Below are 14,257 nucleotides of genomic sequence, written 5' to 3'. Positions count from 1 at the left end.
CACTTTTCACCATACTGTAACTTTTCAAATTGGTACCCTTCTTTTCAGCTAACAGTGGACCAGCTGGCATGTGGTTTCCAGGCTAATCCTCTAACTATACACTTTATTCTCCATGTCTTCCATGTTTTGCATGATTCACTTATTACCCTCAGGATCATTCGTAGGTTCATCACACATGACCGTTCAACAGTCACCATTTGCTTGTGAATTTTTTTACTTTGGAGGTGGTATTTTTTTAAGTTCATTTGTTTCCATTGGAATCAAACCCTTTTTATTTGTATTTTCAACATGTGGGATTGCTTTTTCAACAGCCATAATGAAGTTAATATTTATGGAGCACTCTATGCACTGAGAAAATGAGACGGCCAAATGATAGTGAGCACCATTGACTATAAATACTTTGAAACAGAGTGAGCGTGCTTTTGTTTTATACTGCAACTTGATCAAGTAAAATTTTACAAGTAGAAGAGTTTCTGTACTTGCTTTTCAGCTGATCTCTTTGCTGCACCAGTTTGCCTTCCCGCAGGTTGTATACAGCAAGGTAATGTTTACACAGTATTTGTATCATATCACTTCTTTTAGCAGTAGCATACCTTGCCTTAGCTAGTATCTATAGCATTGAGTCACTAAATTCTTCTAATTTGAAATGTGCTCTTTACTTTGATTCTTCTCACTTCTGTTCAGTGAAAGAAACCCTTTGTTAACAAGACAAACTTGACTTACATAAGGCCCCAAAGTGGGCCTTTGTTTCTGTTTAATAATAACCCATGCCTTATGACACATTGTTTATAAATACACACTATGTCATGTGGGACTGTATTGTCTTATACGCAAGGTCTTCCCAGGTGGCTCAGTGGTAAAGAATCTGCCTGCCAATGCAGGAAAAGTGGGTTCGATCCCTGGGTCGAGAAGATCCCCTGGAGAAGGAAATAGCAGTGCACTCCAGTGTTCTTGCCTGGGAAATCCCATGGACAAAGGAGCCTGGCAGGCTACAGTTCATGGGGTCTCAAAGAATTGAACAGGACTGAGCAACTGAACAGAAATATGTCTTGTATGCTCTCATAACTATTTATATGTTTCTTAGATTCAGTTAATAAGCATAATTCATTTTTACAAAGCTTCAATGTCCATGAGAACATTAATTTTCTTCATGTTCTTTTGTGCTTTTTGTATGTATCTCGTGTACTTAAGGTGGCCAGTAAGCACAGCTGATTTTTACTTGCATTTCAGCTTTGTGATTTGTTAAAACTAAAGGCACAAAGATTTCATATCACCTTTAGTCACAAAGCGCCAAAAACCCTTGTCAGTTTTGAAAAGAAACCCCATTCTTTATCTGTGGAACAGGAAATTGTACTTTTTCCCTTACAAGTAGAACTGTAAGTTTCTTTCCATGTCTCTTTTTTTCAGGTCTTAAAAACCATAAAATATTTTGAAATCGTCCTCTTCTCTCCCATGTGACCTCTAAAATAGAGGTTGTTTGTACAGTTTCTGTTCTTTAAATGGTTGCTTTAAAGATAATAGGTATGGTGAACAAATCTAATTTTGAAATCATAGTTACCAGCTTTTTCTGTGGGATTATTGAACTAGTATCAGAATAAGCATGAAGAAGTCTTAAGTGTCTCAGTTAGTTTTGCCCTGTTTTCTCAACTCTACAGTGAGAGCTTTGTATTTTAAACCTGAAAATTATCAAAATTTCATTAAGAATGCCATCAAAGAATCTCTACCTATTTACTTTTCAGTTAATTCTCCTTTTCTTAATTGAGAACATGTATGATCAATTAAAAAGTGTATTCTTTAATTTAGCCTTTAATGCCTTTTAACCACTAGCATTGTAATAATGCTATTTTCTTTTTTCATTCCAAATGTCCAAATGGAATAGGCTTTAGGGGAGCTAATCAGATAACCAGAGGCTTCCCTGGTGGCTCAGATGGTAGAGTCTGCCTGTGATGCAGGACCTAGGTTCGATCCCTGGAGAAGAAAATTGCAACACACTCCAGTATTCTTGCCTGGAAAATCCCATGAACGGGGGACCCTGGCAGGCTACAGTCCTTGGGATCACAAAGAGTTGGACACGATTAGCAGCTAACACTTACGCTAATCACTGCATTCTATGAAGAAGACGCTCTCAGAGTTGAAAGTTGCTAACTTTTGAATGAACATTTAGAACTCTTAATTTGGCAGCTTCTATTTCTGAGTTATGGGAAACCTATCAAAAGTAGAGATATATATTATCATCACCCAAAATACTTGAATATTTGTTTATATCTGAAGATACTGACTAAAGTAAATTAAATAGATTTTTTTAAGGTATTTCTGTTCTGAGAACAAAAAATTGATACTGATCATTCAGTTCAGTCGCTCAGTCGCATCTGACTCTTAGCAACCCTATAAATAGCAGCACGCCAGGCCTCCCTGTCCATCACCAACTCCCAGAGTTCACTCAGACTCATGTCCATCGAGTCGGTGATGCCATCCAGCCATCTCATCCTCGGTCGTCCTCTTCTCCTCCTGCCCCCAGTCGCTCCCAGCATCAGGGTCTTTTCAAATGAGTCAGCTCTTCACATCAGGTGGCCAAAGTACTGGCCTTCCAGTGAACACCCAGGACTGATTTCCTTTAGGATGGACTAGTTGGATCTCCTTGCAGTCCAAAGGACTCGCGAGAGTCCTGTCCAACACCGCAGTTAAAAAGCATCAATTCTTTGGTGCTCAGCTTTCGTCACATCCAACTCTCTCATCCATACATGACCACTGGAAAAACCATAGCCTTGACTAGACAGACTTTTGTTGGCAAAGTAATGTCTCTGCTTTTTAATATGCTCTCTAGGTTGGTCATAACTTTCCTTCCATGGAGCAAGTGTCTTTTAATTTCATGGCTGCAGTCACCATCTGCAGTGATTTTGGAGCCCCCAGAAATGAAGTCTGACAGGATTTCCACTGTTTCCCCATCTATTTGCCATGAAGTGATGGGACCAGATGCCATGATCTTTGTTTTCTGAATGTTGAGCTTTAAGCCAACTTTTTCACTCTCCTCTTTCACTTTCATCAAGGGGCTTTTTAGTTCCTCTTCACTTTCTGCATATGGGTGGTGTCATCTGCATATCTGAAGTTATTGATATTTCTCCCGGCAATCTTGATTCCAGTTTGTGCTTCTTCAGCCCAGCGTCTCTCATGATGTACTCTGCATAGAAGTTAAATAAGCAGGGTGACAGTATACAGCCTTGACATACTCCTTTTCCTATTTGAAACCAGTCTGTTGTTCCCTGTCCGGTTCTAACTGTTGCTTCCTGACCTGCATATAGCTTTCTCAAGAGGCAGGTCAGGTGGTCTGGCATTCCCATCTCTTTCAGAATTTTCCGCAGTTTATTGTGATCTACACAGTCAAAGGCTTTGGCATAGTCAATAAAGCAGAAATAGATGTTTTTCTGGAACTCTCTTGCTTTTTCCATGATCCAGCGGATGTTGGCAATTTGATCTCAGGTTCCTCTGCCTTTTCTAAAACCAGCTTGAACATCAGGAAGTTCATGGTTCACGTATTGCTGAAGCCTGGCTTGGAGAATTTTGAGCATTACTTTCCTCACATGTGAGATGAGTGCAATTGTGCGGTACTTTGAGCATTCTTTGGCATTGCCTTTCTTTGGGACTAGAATGAAAATTGAGCTTTTCCAGTCTTGTGGCCACTGCTGAGTTTTCCAAATTTGCTGGCATATTGAGTGTAGCACTTTCACAGCAGCATCTTTCAGGATTTGAAATAGCTCAACTGGAATACCATCACCTCCACTAGTTTTTTTCGTAGTGATGCTTTCTAAGGCCCACTTGACTTCACATTCCAGGATGTCTGGCTCTAGGTGACTAATATCTTCTGCTTCTGTTAAGTCCATACCATTTCTGTCCTTTATCGAGCCCATCTTTGCATGAAATGTTCCCTTGGTATCTCTAATTTTCTGGAAGAGATCTCTAGTCTTTCCCATTCTGTTCTTTTCCTCTATTTCTTTGCGTTGATCGCTGAGGAAGGCTTTCTTATCTCTCCTTGCTAGTCTTTGGAACTGTGCATCTTTGGAAAGATGCCTATATCTTTCCTTTTCTTCTTTGCTTTTCACTTCTCTTCTTTTCACAGCTATTTGTAAGGCCTCCTCAGACAGCCATTTTGCTTTTTTGCATTTCTTTTCCTTGGGGATGGTCTTAATCCCTGTCTCCTGTACAATGTCATGAACCTCCGTCCATAGTTCATCAGGCACTCTTGTCTATCAGACCTAGTCCCTTAAATCTATTTCTCACTTCCACTGTATAATCATAAGGGATTTGATTTAGGTCATACCTGAATGGTCTAGTGGCTTTCCCTACTTTCTTCAATTTAAGTCTGAATTTGGCAATAAAGAGTTCATGATCTGAGCCACAGTCAGCTCCTGGTCTTGTTTTTGCTGGCTGTATAGAGCTTCTCCATCTTTGGGTGCAAAGAATATAATCAATCTGATTTCGGTGTTGACCATCTGGTGATGTCCATGTGTAGAGTCTTCTCTTGTGTTAGAAGAGGGTGTTTGCTATGACCAGTGCGTTCTCTTGGCAAAACTCTATTAGCCTTTGCCCTGTTTCATTCTGTATTCCAAGGCCAAATTTGTCTGTTACTCCGGATATTTCTTGACTTCCTACTTGCATTCCAGTCCCCTATAATGAAAAGGACATCTCTTTTGGGTGTTAGTTCTAAAAGGTCTTGTAGGTCTTCATAGAACTGTTCAGCTTCAGCTTCTTCAGTGTTACTGGTCTGGGCATAGGCTTGGATTACCGTGATATTGAATGGTTTGCCTTGGAAACGAACAGAGATCATTCTGTCGTTTTTGAGACTGCATCCAAGTACTGCATTTTGGACTCTTTTGTTATATTAAGAGATATATTAAGAAAACAAAATGAACAAAGACTAAAATATAGTCATTCTTGCCCAAATGCCATGTGTGTGTTCCTGGAAAATCTCATTCTGTGAAACTGAACACTAAACTAAGAGGGCTTATGAGAAAGATAGTTTTGGTACAGATTGCTTACAACTATGTAACTCTATAAGTACTGTCCTAGCAAATAAAATGTTGATCCAAATGCCAGGACAAATATCTCCTGATGGTTACACCTAGACTCGGTCCATACTTTGCAGCCACATACTCTGAAGTTCAGATTTTCTCCTTGAAGATACATGCTTCTTCTAATGGAGACCAGTTTAATCAAAACTAAAGACATATTTCAGAGATACCCTTCATCAGTTAACGTGTTCTGTTTTATTTTGGTAGTGGGGAAGGGTGTTCACATCTCCATCTATACTTGCAGCCTCCTAAGATGGCTTAATACAGAAGAAAGTCTAGCAGTTCTTTAAAATAGTAAAAGAAAGCACTTCTTGCAATAAAAAGTTACTTCCTAGGGGCTTTCTCCTGCTCCTGATTACTTCACATCATTCACATGCTGGGAATAAGATCTTTCACAACTTTGCATTATACTGATGAGATATCTCTGTTTGCCAGTTATATATAAACTAACTCTATTGAAGAAATAATGAGAGAATAGCTAAAATAACTATAAACAATAGAGATGATATGGGTAGAAAAAATGGAAGTAAAAGAAGATTAGGTTTGGTACATTGTAGATTGGAATATATAGTCAAAAATCTAGAAAGACGTTTAAACTAGCAGAACCATGTACAGATTTTGTTTAAAACAAACAAAAATTCATTCCCTAAAGCAACATTTTGTTGAGTGTATATCCCAACTCATGTTAGATATCCAGTTAGTTATGGCATAATTTTACATTCTTTCCAGAACATGATAGTGCCCAGCATATATTAAATGAACAGTCACTGCCCTCTTTCACATTTAGCCTGGCCACTGCCTTAATAATCATCTCAGTATGGCATTCCAGGCATTACTGCCAACCAGTCTGCTTTGGTCTATCATGTGATGTTATGTATCAACAGGTTGCTGTAATCCAAACAGTGGGCTAATCTCCTTACCAGAATAGTTGTATTTATTTCTTGCAGCACTGTTATGTGGTAGGTAGTGTTTTAATCCCCATTTACAAGTGAGAAAGTAGATGCTAAAGTATTATCAAATTGATTGTGATAGTAAGTCACCTCAAATCTTTTATGTAAAAGGGTAAAATATAAAATGAACAATAGTATAAATATAGCAAAATAAGAAAACAGTGAGATTACAGTTGATGGTAGATACTTAAACTGATGTGATAAGTTGGGAATGAGAAGTCATTATAAGATACTGAAAAATAATGGAAAAGTAGAAGACTCTGAAAGCCAGTTGGAAGACTGGGACGGATATATAGGAGACAAAGCAGGCCTTTTAAGAGGTGATGAAGGCAGCCTCAGGTTGTGACTTTGAGATTTCTAGTTTTAGTTGCTGTGAGTTTTATTTCCTACACTTAAGAAATCACTGAGATTGCCTGTGATATTCTTAAAGTAAGTCTACTTTTTACTTGAGTTAGGTGAAATGACAATTGTTTTCCCCAAATACGATATCTACGATAATAACAATTCAGAATTTCAAATAAAGAGAAGGATTTGAGAAACACAGTTCTGATGATATTGAATTTGTAATGTCCAGTGGACCTTGATTATGCAGAGTCTCTGGGTTAAAGATTTTTTAACTCATCAACTATAGGTCGTAAGTGGAGATGTAGGCATGAATGAGATCTCCCATAGAGAGAGAGAAGAGCATAAAACTTGGGAATGAACCATGACATCAGTATATCAGGAGCTGGCTGAGGAAGAAGGATCCAGTCTTGAGAACAGTCCCAGAAGAGTCTGAATTAGGGGAACTAAAAAAGTGATGTCAGCAAAGTCAAGGTAGTACGGGACCAAGAGGAAAAAGATCACTGTCAGGTGGCCTAAAGAGATCAAGTACCATGGAGAGTGAGGGGACATTTGATTTGATGGTGGTCTTTGCTTGCTAACACAGTTATGATGGGGTTAAGGTAAGAATATGAAAATGTCATCTCAGTGGGTCAAAGAGACAATGCAAAGTGATGTAACAAAAACATTTTACCAATGCATCCTGATAAGTATCAGAAATATAGTAGAAATATATTATGATGATGAAAGAGGGGCATGATTTAGGGCTGAAACAGGCCTTAGATATTATTCAAACAGCAACTGCTTATTTTACCACATGAGGAAACCAAGTCTTTAAAAGGTTTGGTAGTTTATACTATGGCAGAGCCCATAGTGGCAGATAGGACAGATGGCACTTTAGTCTTCTGATTCCAAACCTACCAGTATATGTAGGCAAACTCTAAGCTCAAAAGGGAGGGGAGTTTTCTTTTGATTTCTAATATTTGTCGTATTCTTTGAGCATTTAAATGTGTTCTTCCTCATATATAGAAAGGGATGAATTGTGGTTGTGCTAGAGTATTATTAATCTACATGTCCAGTGTATTATATGTATAAAGATGTTGATAAAAAGCCACTGGGTGAATCTAAAACAAAATGCCAGACTCAGTCATGTTGCAAAATTTAATCAAAATATATATTCATAGCCAATTAAGAGAGAAAATTTAATTTTTGATCAGGTAGAATCAGTAAATAATGTTATAGAAGTATTAAGTGAATTAGAATGTTAAATAATACTGAAATAACTGCTCTTATTTATGAATGGAAGGTCTATCCTTCGTCAGTTGTATGAAATAAAATAGTCACAACAGTATTTTTGAGCATCCATGCCAGGTATGAGAGCACCACCTATGGGTTTCTCAGGTAGTTGAGGGAAAACTTTTTAAGCATAATCTAACAAAAATACAATGAAATTCTTTCCTGTTTTGCTCTACAACTAGTCTCTCCAGCTAGTTGTTTAAAGGTTATTTGCTTTAAAGGTTAGGAGTTATTTGCTTTATCATAGGTTATTCCCACCTGGTTTTTGGATGTGTCCCAGAACTGTTAGATCAGCTGATAAGTATTTGAGTAGATACATGCCATTACAGTGTTATAATTGTAAGTTAAACACAGTTTAACGTAAAATTGTATTATTCTCTTTAACGTAAGTGAATCTTTTAATGAAAATGAACAGTTTACAATATCCTGGGGGAGACATGATAATAGTTTTTGCTAGTTCGTTTGTATGTTTGTATCTTCATGAACTTAAAGATTTGTTCAATATACTGCTACAAAATGCTTTGGCAAGAAAGTGAAGAAAGGAAAAAGGGCTTATAAATGACTTAGAGCATCTTTTCATTAATTGCTGAGATGATAACTCATTAGAACAAGGATGGAAACAAAATTCTGGCACTTCAGTATTCAGTCATTTCAGTTCAGTTGCTCAGTCACGTCCAGCTGTTTGTGACCCCATGGATTGCAGCACGCTTTGCTGTCCATCACCAACTCCCAGAACTTGCTCCAACTCAACGTCCATTGAGTCGGTGATGCCATCCAACCATATCTCATTCTCTGTCGTACCCTTCTCCTCCGACCTTCAATCTTTCCCAGCATCAGGGTCTTTTCCAAGGAGTCAGTTCTTCACATCAAGTGGCCAAAGTATTGGAGTTTCAGCGTCAGTCCTTCCAATGAATATTTTGGACTGATTTCCTTTAGGATGGAATAGTTGGATCTCCTTGCAGTCCAAGGGACTCTCAAGAGTCCTGTCCAACACCACAGTTAAAAAGCATCAATTCTTGGGCGCTCAGCTTTCTTTATAGTCCAATTCTCACAATCCGTACATGACTACTGGAAAAACCATAGCTTTGACGGGACGGACCTTTGTTGGCAAAGTAATGTCTCTGCTTTTTAATATGCTCTCTAGGTTGGTCATAACTTTCCTTCCAAGGAGTAAGCATCTTTTAATTTCATGGCTGCAGTCACCATCTGTAGTGATTTAGGAGCCCCCCAAAATAAAGTCTGTCACTGTTTCCATTGTTTCCCCCATCTGTTTGCCATGAAGTGATCGGACCGGATGCCGTGATCTTAGTTTCCTGAATGTTGAGTTTAAAGCTGCTTTTTCACTCTCTTCTTTTACTTTCAAGAGGCTCTTTAGTTCTTTGCTTTCTGTCATTAGGGTGGTGTCATCTGCACATCTGAGGTTATTGATATCTCTCCAGGCAATCTTGATTCCAGCTTGTGCTTCTTCCAGCCCAGCGTTTCTCATGATGTACTCTGCATAGAAGTTAAATAAGTAGGGTGACAATATACAGCCGTGACGTACTCCTTTTCCTATTTGGAACCAGTCTGTTGTTCCATGTCCAGTTCTAACTGTTGCTTCTTCATCTGCACACAGATTTCTCAGGAGGCAGGTCAGGTGGTCTGGTATTCCCATCTCTTTCAGAATTTTCCAGTTTGTTGTGATCCACACAGTCAAAGGCTTTACATAGTCAATACAGCAGAAATAGATGTTTTTCTGGAACTCTCTTGCTTTTTTGACCATCCGGTGGATGTTGGCAATTTGATCTCCGGTCCCTCTGCTTTTTCTAAATCCAGCTTGAACATCTGGAAGTTCACGGTTCACGTATTGATGAAGCCTGGCTTGAAGAATTTTGAGCATTACTTTCCTTGCATGTGAGATGAGTGCAGTTGTGCTGTAGTTTGAACATTCTCTGACATTGCCTTTCTTCGGATTGGAATGAAAACTGAGCTCTTCCAGTCCTGTGGCCACTGCCGAGTTTTCCAAATTTGCTGGCATGTTGAGTATAGCACTTTCACAGCATCATCTTTTAGGATTTGAAATAGCTCAACTGGAATTCCATGACCTCCACTAACTTTGTTTGCAGTGATGCTTCCTAAAGCCTACTTGACTTCACATTCCAGGATGTCTGGCCCTAGGTGAGTGATCACACCATCGTGATTATCTGGGTCATGAAGATCTTTTCTGTATAATTCTGTGTATTCTTACCACCTCTTCTTAATATCTTCTGCTTCTGTTAGGTCTGTACCATGTCTGTCATTTATTGTGCCCGTCTTTGCATAAAATGTTCCCCTTGGTGTCTTTAATTTTCTTGAAGAGATCAGTAGTCTTTTCCATTCTGTTGTTTTCCTCTATTTCGTTGCATTGTTCACTGAGAAAGGCTTTCTTATCTTTCCTCGCTATTCTTTGGAACTCTGCATTCAAATGGGTATACCTTTCCTTTTTGCCTTTGCCTTTCACTTCTCTTCTTTTCTCAGCTGTTTGTAAGGCCTCCTCAGACAACCATTTTGCCTTTTTGCGTTTCTTTTTCTTGGGGATGATCTTGATCATTGCCTCCTGTACAGTGTCATGAACCTTTGTCCATAGTTCTTCAGGCAGTCTGTCTATCAGATCTAATCCTTTAAATCTATTTCTCACTTTCAGTGTATAATCATAAAGGATTTGATTTAGGTCATACCTGAATGGTCTAGTGGTTTTCCCTGCTGCTGCTGCTGCTGAGTCGCTTCAGTTGTGTCCAACTCTGCATGACCCCATAGGCGGCAGCCCACCAGGCTCCTCTGGCCCTGGGATTCTCCAGGCAAGAATACTGGAGTGGGTTGCCATTTCCTTCTCCAATGCATGAAAGTGAAAAGTGAAAGTGAAGTCTCTCAGTCATATCGGACTTGGAGCGACCCCATGGACTGCAGTCTACCAGGCTCCTCCGTCCGTGGGATTTTCCAGGCAAGAGTACTGGAGTGGGGTGCCATTCAGTTTAGTCTGAATTTGGCAATAAAGAGTTCATGATCTGAGCCACAGTCAGCTCCCAGTTTTGTTTTTGCCGACTGTATAGAGCTTCTCCATCTTTGGCTGCAAAGAATATAATCAGTCTGATTTTGATATTGACTATCTGGTGATGTCCATGTTTAGAATCTTCTCTTGTTGTTGGAAGGTGTTTGCTATGACCAGTGTGTTCTCTTGGCAAAACTCTGTTATAACCTTTGCCCTGCTTCATCTTGTACTCCAAAGCCAAATTTGCCTGTCACTCCAGGTATCTCTTGACTTCCTGCTTTTGCATAGGACATCTTTTTTGGGTGTTAGTTCTAGAAGGTCTTGTAGGTCTTCATAGAACCGTTCAACTTAAGCTTCTTTAGCATTACTGGTTGGGGCATAGACTTGGATTACTGTGATATTGAATGGTTTGCCTTGCTTTATTAATACTTTAATGTTAATAAGCCCCAAATAGAATCACATTTGGATAAATATAGTCTTTTTGTAAAATATCAAAGGATTTTTTTGGTAAGGGGAAAGCAAAAACAAGTGGAAACTTTGTGTGTGGGCAATAAGATGTATGCTAGACTCAATGTTTTATATACCTATATTTTCATGCCATGAATCTCTGTGTTTGAAAAGTGATTAAAAACAAGATCCCTTTGGCAGTATACCCTAATTTCAAACTAGATGCATTTTAGGCATGAACCTGCAGAGGTTTAAAACCTTGATTGCATGTTTTCTGCAGGGAATGGCTAATTCTATTGAAATAGGTATTGACTCTCTGAGCAATATAGTTTGCCATATGTTGACCATTATGGATAAAAACTTTGCAAAATTACTCCCTAGCAAGCATACTTAACCTAAATTGAACAGACCATAACCTCTATTACATAGACACACCAAAAAATGGTCATTTTGGCAGCTACTTTCCCCACTTGTAATTTGCTCCTTTTTATCTGCTCTTACTTTAAAAATTAGATAGGCTGGTCTGTCAGAGTTGTATCAAATAAGAGATTCCAAGATTTTAAATTTTATTGAAGGTTTAAACATTCATTGCTTTTTTTTTTTTTTTTTAGCCTGTGACTCTTGAGGGAGACTAAATTCTGGGATTATTAGCTGAATTCTGGATTGTTAAAATGTGAACTGTGAGAGTTCAAGATAATGAAGGGAGAATCAGTTCAGTTCAGTCTCTCAGTCATGTCCAGTATTTTGCGACCCTGTGGATTGCAGCACGCCAGGCTTCCTTGTCCATCATTAACTCCTGGGGCTTGCTCAAACTCATGTCCCTCACGTCGGTGATGCCATCCAAGCATCTCATCCTCTGTCGTCCCTTTCTCTCCTGCCTTCAGTCTTTGCCAGCATCAGGGTCTTTTCCAAGGAGTCAGTTTTTCGCATCAGGTGGCCAAAGTATTGGAGTTTCAACTTCAGCATCAGTCCTTCCAATGAATATTCGACTGATTTCCTTTAGGATGGACTGGTTGGATCTCCTTGCAGTCCAAGGGACCCTCAAGAGTCTTCTCCAACACCACAGTTCAAAAGCATCAATTCTTAGGCACTCAGCTTTCTTTATAGTCCAACTCTCAACAATCCATACATGGCTACTGGAAAAACCATAGCCTTGACTAGATGGACCTTTGTTGGCAAAGTAATGTCTCTGCTTTTGAATATGCTATCTAGGTTGGTCAAAACTTTCCTTCCCAGGAGTAAGCATCTTTCAATTTCATGGCTGCCACCATCTGCGGTGATTTTGGAGCCCCCCAAAATAAAATCTGTCCCTGTTTCCATTGTTTCCCCATCTATTTGCTATGAAGTGATGGGACTTGATGCCATGATCTTAGTTTTCTGAATGTTGAGTTTTAAGCCAACTTTTTCACTCTCCTCTTTCACTTTCATCAAGAGGCTCTTTAGTTCTTCTTCGCTTTCTTCCGTCAGTGTGGTGTCATCTGCCTGTCTGTGGTTATTGATATTTCTCCCAGCAATCTTAATTCCAGTTTATTTTTCATCCAGCCCAGCATTTTGTATGATGTACTCTGCATATAAGTTAAATAAGCAGGGTGACAGTATAATGCAGGCAAAGTGCTGGTAGTAGTTTGAATTTATCCTGTTTCTTCTAAGATATTTAGATATCTAACCACATAATGATAACTTTAATCACTGACTGTTTCAAGCCTTTATTTTTAAAATTATTTAGGAATCATTTATGACTTTATAATAAGGTTTGGAAGTGTTCCTGGAATGAATTAAAGAACTTGAATTAAAGAAGCATTTGAAGTAATGTTTTGCTGCTTTTATCTAATCATCTACCCACTTCTTAACAACTCAGCATCTTACTGTTGTGTTTATATGTGCTTTCCTTTAATTATTTTGTTCAGAAGACTATATGATTTTTTTTAAGTATCCAAAAAGTAGTTCAGTAAAGTTGATTTTCAGGTAGTTATAATAAATAAATTTAAAAGGTGCATCTTGGGAAAAAGATAGATGGATAGATGTACCAGTTGATCTCCATGGCTAAAGCTAGCAGTCTTGACTCTTAAATTGTATTCAGAGATCCAAATTGAAAACTTCCACACCTCCCCAAGACTTTATACTTAATTAGGATAAGATAATTTGACTAAAAGGAAAGAAAACAATCTAATTAGAATAATGAAAGTTTTTAAGGTTGGCCATACCTTATTTATTGTATATGACTTGACATCTTACATGTTTCTTTTTAATAAGTACTGATTTACTTAATGCTTTATTTAAAATACAACAGTTTTCTAAGATTGCTTTGATTATCTTCCAGCCTGTGGAGAAACTCCAGAACAGATTCGAGCACCGAGTGGGATAATCACGAGCCCAGGCTGGCCTTCCGAATATCCTGCCAGAATCAACTGTAGCTGGTTCATAAGGGCAAACCCAGGGGAAATCATTACTATAAGGTAATTCTGATACCTCCTTGTATTATTGTATGATATTTTATTACAAAATATAAATCCACTTTCCAAGTATCATCACTCAACATGCAGTAGTATAAAAAGATGATTTTTAGACAACAAATTGTATTTATCATTACTGTCTCGAGGGGAGAAATAACGGCCCATTTTTCCCCTTCTATTAGGGCATATGTTTTAAATATTTTCTAATGGTGATAATGAATTTGTGCTGAGCCATCCATATTCTTCTAGGCAATTTTTTAACAAAAGCCACACATCTGCAGAATAGTTCATTAGAATCAAGAGTGTAATCTTTGGCAATGAGACAAATAAACAGACTTACTAATTCACTTGGAGATCTAGCCCATAATCTTGGTCTTGAAAATAGAGTCCTCTACCTTAATGAATTAAAACATAATTGTAGACTATGCCTGTGTATATGTTATGTGTGTGTAAAACTTGAAGTAAGCTGATGATGGATAAATACTGTGTCTAGAAAAAGCTTATTTTTCATAACAGTGAGACAATAGATCATTTGTTAAGAATAAAAAATGAAATATAATCCTAGGGAAAATAACCGTAAACTTAAAATCCTAAGAATAAATAAGATATAAATAAGGAAGATTAAGAGTATTTTAAAGACATTTAAAATTGTAGAGAAAAACTGTGGGAATAAGATACTAAGGAGGAAATACCCAGTAGAACCAGTTATTGCTTGCT

General features: G+C 38.2%; 1 protein-coding gene across 2 annotated transcripts in view; it reads left to right on the top strand.

Annotated features, from left to right (window-relative positions):
* Positions 1 to 14,257, top strand: part of LRP12 (LDL receptor related protein 12) — an 89,036-nt gene that overhangs the window by 54,843 nt on the left and 19,936 nt on the right. For both annotated transcript variants that reach the window (XM_018058337.1, XM_018058336.1), the window contains one exon: positions 13,408 to 13,543. In XM_018058337.1, the coding sequence (XP_017913826.1) occupies positions 13,408 to 13,543 (136 nt within the window). The remainder of the gene's footprint in view (positions 1 to 13,407; positions 13,544 to 14,257) is intronic.

The sequence above is a fragment of the Capra hircus genome, chromosome 14 (genome assembly GCF_001704415.2).
Source record: "Capra hircus breed San Clemente chromosome 14, ASM170441v1, whole genome shotgun sequence".
Lineage (NCBI taxonomy): Eukaryota > Metazoa > Chordata > Mammalia > Artiodactyla > Bovidae > Capra > Capra hircus.
Note: the sequence above shows the minus strand (reverse complement) of the source record. Positions and strands in the feature narration are given on the sequence as shown.